Source organism: Nematolebias whitei, chromosome 5 (assembly GCF_014905685.2).
Source record: "Nematolebias whitei isolate Nwh7 chromosome 5, NemWhi1, whole genome shotgun sequence".
Lineage (NCBI taxonomy): Eukaryota > Metazoa > Chordata > Actinopteri > Cyprinodontiformes > Rivulidae > Nematolebias > Nematolebias whitei.
This window is the reverse complement of record NC_056502.1, coordinates 28385230-28392156: the sequence shown is the minus strand read 5'-3', so window position 1 is coordinate 28392156 and position 6927 is coordinate 28385230. Positions and strand designations below refer to the sequence as shown.

At 36.9% G+C, this 6927-nt stretch overlaps 1 protein-coding gene across 1 annotated transcript in view; it reads left to right on the top strand.

The window, feature by feature from the left end:
- dnah5 (dynein, axonemal, heavy chain 5) overlaps positions 1-6927 on the top strand; it is a 191066-nt gene that overhangs the window by 130481 nt on the left and 53658 nt on the right. Inside the window, exons 64-66 of the mRNA XM_037677265.1 lie at positions 1346-1480; positions 2120-2275; positions 4012-4194. Of these exons, the coding sequence (XP_037533193.1) occupies positions 1346-1480; positions 2120-2275; positions 4012-4194 (474 nt within the window). The remainder of the gene's footprint in view (positions 1-1345; positions 1481-2119; positions 2276-4011; positions 4195-6927) is intronic.

Below are 6927 nucleotides of genomic sequence, written 5' to 3'. Positions count from 1 at the left end.
GTATAACAATCAAATGTTTTAGGCCAAATGGCTGACTTGCTACTCACAGAAACAGCCTGAGTGAGTAGCAAGTCAGCCATTTGGCCTAAAACATTTGATTGTTATACATGATGATTGATTGTTTTGGACAGATGGATGGACATCACAATGAACATAAACAGGATGGAGAGGGTAACTGTAGAAGTAAATGACAAAAAGGACCGATTTACTTTACGCTGGAAGAAGTGGATGGTTTATGTAAAGTCACACAGACCAGATCTAGACCTAGCAATTTCTGAATGATATATTGATTGTAACAAAAACTGCTTTCACTACCTTTATGTTATTGTTTATTTTGTGTTCCCTATTTTTTTTATTGTGTAAAAAAGGGCATTTAAATGGATATTTTACTAATAATTGAAGTGGATGTAAATGTTAAATGTGTTTGTAAATGTCAATATAAATGTATAAAAAATTCATAGATGAGACCTGTAGGTTCCCAAACCACCAACCCTGAGGAGCTTGCTCCAGAACTGAGCTGAATTCTGTGTTGAAGATGCAGACACTGCTGTTGTTGGCTTCGACTGTTGGGAGGAAAAACTGAACCCATCTCTTCAGTCTACTGCTGCCTTTACTCACCTTCCTGTTCATGTTTGGATTCATAATTATTTATTTTGTTAACAGGTTTATTTGTCTTTATTCCGATAAAAACCACACCTGGACCAGTCTTCATGACTGTCTGTGTCTCTTTCTTGTCCTCTCTAACTCCATCCAGTCTGTTGGGGCAGATGGCTGCTCTTCTTGAGGCTGGTTCTAGTTCTGCTGGAGGTTTCTTCTTGTTAAAAGGGAGCTTTTCCTTCCCACTGTCACCAGTATGCTACTCAGGATTGGATGTTGCAAACTGGAGATTCAAAGCAATCTGCTGGCTTCCTTAGACAATTTTGACTAATTGGCATTTTATAATTTATGTGAATGTTTTTGTTTAGTCCCCTTGGATGACTTCTGTTGTGAATTAGCTTCGTATAAATAAACTAAAATAAAAATATTGTTTATAAAGACATCAACTTGGATTCTTTATTCTGCCATACAACTGCAAAATAAAGGAATTTATTTAAAAAATAAATTCAAAGCTTTTGGAAAAGTGAAGTGAATTCCTTAGATAGAGAATTTTACTAATTGGCTTTTATGTATGTGAATGTTCCTGTAAAGTGCCCTGAGACAACTTTGTTGTGATTTGGCGCTATATAAATAAACTGAATTGAATTGAAAGTCTTCAGAAATCTTGGATTAATACCTGGGTCGTGTTTGTCTAAATAACCCGTCTTTGTTTTTACTGAGCTTCATAAATCTTCATCATGTCTCACAGGGTCTTCCTAATGACGACTTGTCCATTCAGAATGGCATCATTGTGACCAAAGCTGCTCGCTTCCCTCTTCTTATCGACCCACAGACACAAGGCAAAATTTGGATCAAGAACAAGGAGGCTCACAACGAGTTGCAGGTTTGGGATCGTTTTAATTTTCAGGACTTTTGTATAAATTCCTACAGAGTGGTCGAATGGGTTTTTGCATCATGCCGCAGATTTGTGAACGTATAACTTTTATAAGTCAATCTTTTCCAACTTTACAAGCTAACTTCTGTTCAGTTCTGTTCTCTGGGTGACATTGTGTCATAGAAACAGGAAAAAGTCCCAGATATTGTTTTTGTCTTGTGTCAGTGTCTTGTGTGCTCCTGGCTCTTCTGATTGCAGCACGGGCAGCACATTGAACAGAGAACATCTGCAGGCATTATGAGCTCAGCCAAGGTCACTACCCCCGTTAGTGACAATCTCTGAGCCGAGGGGAAGCATTCGGCAAACAAATTATTCCTGTCCTCAAGTCGCAGGTCTCAGGCTGCAGATTTCAACCCTCTCTGCATGCAGCATCATGAAACTGTCCATTTGGTTTTCTGAAATGAAGATTCCTAAAAACGGATTAGATTTGCACATCTGAATTTTCAAACACTGGTTAACATTTCAACATTTTTTTGCTCACTTTTTATTGAGCATTTACACCATTTTGATTCCAGTTAGAAAACATTAAAGGGGATTTTGTTTAATCACATAATTTAGATGTAATTTAGTTTTTTGATTTGACCTCAGATCACCTCACTGAACCATAAGTATTTCAAGAACCACCTTGAGGACAGTTTGTCTCTCGGTCGCCCGCTGCTGATCGAGGATGTGGGGGAGGAGTTGGATCCTACTCTTGACAATGTTCTGGAGAAGAACTTCATCAAAACTGGCTCCACCTACAAGGTAGGAGAACAACTCTGTGTTTCAGATTACATTACGTTTTTATGTCACTAACAAATCATTTCTTTATTTCTTTTACTTTGGTCTTTGATTTATGAACTCAGCACCACTACTCCATAATGAAAAATGATTTGTTTATACAAACTATGGTATTTTTGACTAATTTTCCTTTTAAGTGTTCATAGTTTTTATGGCTTAAATACATTAAATCATAGCTTAAGACAAATATACTTTTTATTGGCTGTGAATGTCTACAGAGCAGCTCAACCCTGCTTCTTTTCAGTTGTCTTTATTTGCTTATATCAAACATTGTAATTGTTTATATGCACATCACATACTGATGAGGTATAGTATATATTATTTTTATTGCATGTAATTAAGCTGTTAGTTTTAAAGTCATAGCATTCTTTTGTCAGATCAGAAACAAGAAGATTTTGATTTTATGGTGAATTAAACCAAGTTTTTCTAAGAGAATATATTCTGCTAATTTATTAATTATTCAAAGTAGTAATATTTAATAATTAATAATCAAACACGAAATTCTTGGATTTATTATCTAACCTCACACAAACATGTTTCTAATATAAAGTATATAAACAAATGCATTGTTATAGATTGCAGCCTAATTCTACAGAGTACTATTTTTTGGGTCAACTTAAATATTGATTAGAGAAAAAAATCCAGAAAAGTACAAAGTATTTAGTGTGTTTTGAACTTTTAAAAATAAATTACTCTTCCTTTTAGTTTATTGGATTTATCCAATGCTGAACAAGGATTTACTATGAGAAATTGCAGGTCAAGCTTTGGGTGTTTTTTTATTTATTTTACTTTATTTACCTATATGACGGCCCTGAATCAAGCTCTGGAACTGAATTTAAGGTATGACTGTATAGGTAAATTAGATAAATAATTAGTAAATTAGTCCATTTCTGTGAGCAAATTGCTCTGAATGATTCAAAAAGCATTTTCATTGCACACATGAATGTATTTTATTTATGTTTACAGTAAAGATACAAACTGTAATTTCCACAAAACTACAGTTTTGTTGTGTTTCATGCTGTGCTCTACAGCGCTGATATTTCACTATACAGTACATCATAACAAATTTATTTGTTAGTTTGCCATTGCATATCTTGTTTATGTCACTGTGATCAACATCACAATCAAATAGCATAAAGCTGTCAGAAAACGTGCACAAATAACACGGACAGACAGCCAGAGGTCCTTTAGCTTCAGAATATAAGACCTGATCATAAATCTGTGCTTCTCGTGTCTCACTGTTCTCTGAAAAAGCTTTGATTTCTATTAATATACTGGTGCCAGGAGGAAGTGAAGGTGTCCAGGAACAGACAAACAGATGGATAATTAAATTGTTCCAGCGCCACGAGTTATTAAATGTTGGTCAGAGCAAACGCAATCAAGCCATGCACGTGCACACATTTATACACACAAACATGCAGGTTTGTGAGCAGCTGTCCTCATTATCCTCTACCTGTATTATTAACACCTACTGAGATGTTCAATTACTGACACCTGCCTCAACACGGTTATGTTTTCCATTATCTTAGTGTTTAATAAAAGTGTTTAGATTAAAAAAAAAGGTATTTACATCCGTATAGAATGCTGTGTTGTTGTCTACTAGTTATAATGTCCCGTATGCGATGCTCTTGTTCCATTTTAAAACTGTTTTTGTGATGAAAGTTGATCTTTCAGCTTCTCCCTCTGCATTATGTCTGCAGGTTAAAGTTGGAGACAAAGAGGTGGATGTGATGAAGGGCTTCAGACTTTATATGACCACCAAGCTTCCTAACCCAGCTTACACTCCTGAGATCAGTGCTCGCTCCTCCATCATCGACTTCACCGTCACCATGAAAGGACTGGAGGACCAGCTGCTGGGCAGAGTCATCCTCACTGAAAAACAGGTCCAAATCAAATCAATGAACGTGTCATTTGGTGATCATTAATCAGCTTTGAACAGTAAGTTTAGGTTGCCGTATTGTCTCTAAAGAGCGGATGTACGTCTGTTTCTTGTTTTTAACACCTCTTCCTGCTCCGGGCCTAATTTTCTCTCAAACAAACTGGGTGTTGTAGAACTTATCAGCTTTTACACAAACAGCGTAAACCTTGAAACAAGGAGAACATGCGTCAAAACTAAATTTATGAACAAAAACAAACATCTCTAAAATGTCAGGAACTTGAGTCATACACATCTAGAGACAGTGTTGTAAATACAGAGGTGAAAAGAGCCGGTTCTCCTGAAAAGACCGGTGCTACCACACAGAGGCTATGTTATTTATGGACGGCCTAATGGATGATAATTTAATAAAAGATTCATGCAAAGTAAAAAGGATGGTTTGTTGAGTAAAGCAGGTGCTACATATGAGTAAATTCAAAATAAAAGAGCAGAAGCTTCCATCTTAGTTTGGTTTGGAGCTGACGAAGCTTTCAAAACACAACGGCAAGGCTTTTGGTGTTTTGATTTGTCATATTTTAATGTTATTTAATCAAAACAAGCACAAGAAAATACACTGAGCGAATCTGAACTAATTAGTTACATGATCTAAGTGGAAATATAATCCTCAGTCTTGGCTGTGTTTTTATTTTTTATTTTTGTAACTAGACCAATGAATCATACTTATGGGTTTAAATCTGGATATTAAGTCATATGTTCAAGTCTCTCCAATGAATCCTTTAGGATTAGCCAACTTTAGGATCTGCCCCCAAACATACAATAAAAGGAATATTTCATCCACTCAGGACCACAACAAAGGTTGTCACTAACACACATATTCCTATAAAACAACACAAAGCATTTTGTTTGTTTTCTATTTAATTATTTTAGCATCCAGTGCTGTGCAAACGTCTTCAACCACCCCTCCATTCTTTGTCCAGGAAAATGAAAAAGCTGATTTATTGAAAATAAAGGTTTTTGTTCTTTTCCTGCTCGACACAATTCATTAAGGTTCCATACTTTAGTCCATTCATCTTTGCTGCAATGACAGTGTGTTTGACCATAGTCATTATAAAAACTAAAGTTTTTGCAACATTGCTGCATCAAAATCTGAATGATTGTTTAGTTTTCTGCCTTTGATCCATTCTGAAACAGTGTCTCCAGGGCTTAATTTGAGCTGAATCCTGACGGAACAGGATCCGGAAACTCACTAATTTTGACAGGGTGTGCTCCAGTAACTGTTTGCTTGGGTCTGGTAACTCTTAGACTAACTAATAATAAAGTTATGAACAGATTTGACTGCCTTGAATGAATAAATATTAATTAATATATTGGACATTTCGTCTCAAAATAATTACACAAACACTCATTTTAAACATAACAGCCACGTGAGCTTCTTAATAGGACATAAGAGCGGCCCCTTCAGGTAAGCATTTCCACTTCTACCCTTAAAAAATCTCTGCCCCTAAAAGTACAGTCATGGGCAATTTAATTGAACACACAAAAATATAATTAAACTGCACAACTAAATTGCAAATCAATTTTACAGCTTAAGTGGGTCATTAATAAAATGTTGATTATTTATTAAAAATTCGAGAAAAATGTTTGATGGGTAATCATGTGACATATGTCACGTATCAAAACAACGACACCAATTTCTCTTGTAAATGAGTCCTTGAGGTTCAATGAGACTAACCTGTATAAATAAAGGTTAAATGAAACGTTTGTCAAAATATCTAAAAAAGTTAAATCTGGTCCTCTGGACATTCAAAAAAACCCAAAACAAAGCAAAACAACAAAAAATGTAGAAACGTTTCGTCTCTCGTCCGAGAGACTTCTTCAGTCTGAGGTGCTGTTTTCAGCTCAGTCTCTTAAATAGCACCTTCTCAAAGTGGATCAACCAGTTTTGCTGCTGACAACCAAAACCAGCTGATCACATGCTCAAGAAGGACCATCAGCCTAACAATGGATCATTAGCACACTGATGGCTGTTTACTATTCACAGAGGGCTGAGTGATACTAGCAATCATAGCATTGTAAGAGGGGGACAATTGAACACGTAGGCCTCCACCCCTGTTTAATGATGGACGGTTTCTTTTCACAAAGATGGCCTCCTTTACTCCTCTCTCAAACCATCGTTCCTCTCTATCCAGGATGTGCACATCTTCATCCCTGAAAGAGTGACCGCTGGCCTGGAGATGAGTGTAGACCACAGAGTCCTGGCCTGATGATGTTGATCTTCTGTGCTGGTCCATCCTTTTGGCCAGTGGCTGTTTAGTTTCCCCGATGTAAGACTGATCACAGCCCTCCTGACACTGAACAGCATACACAACATTACTCTGTTTGTGCCGGGGGACTGGATCTTTGGGATGAACCAGTCTTTGCCGTAATGTATTTTGGGGTTTAAAAGCCACTGGGACGTTATGTTTAGAAAATAAACGTCTCAGTTTCTCTGATACTTCCTCAACATGTGGATTGACCACTGGTCTGGGTCTGGGTTCCTCCTTTTCACCTGTTGGCTGACTGGAGTCCTGTTTGGGTTTCTTCTCTGCTTTTAGGAAGGCCCAGTTTGTAATGATTGCGGTGTACCCAGAATGAAAGACCAGAACTGAACAGAGACCAGGACTCAGAGAATAGTTAAAAGTGTTTATTTACAGGTTGGTGATATATACAATATGAATGAGGGGAACGGGAACACCTGGAG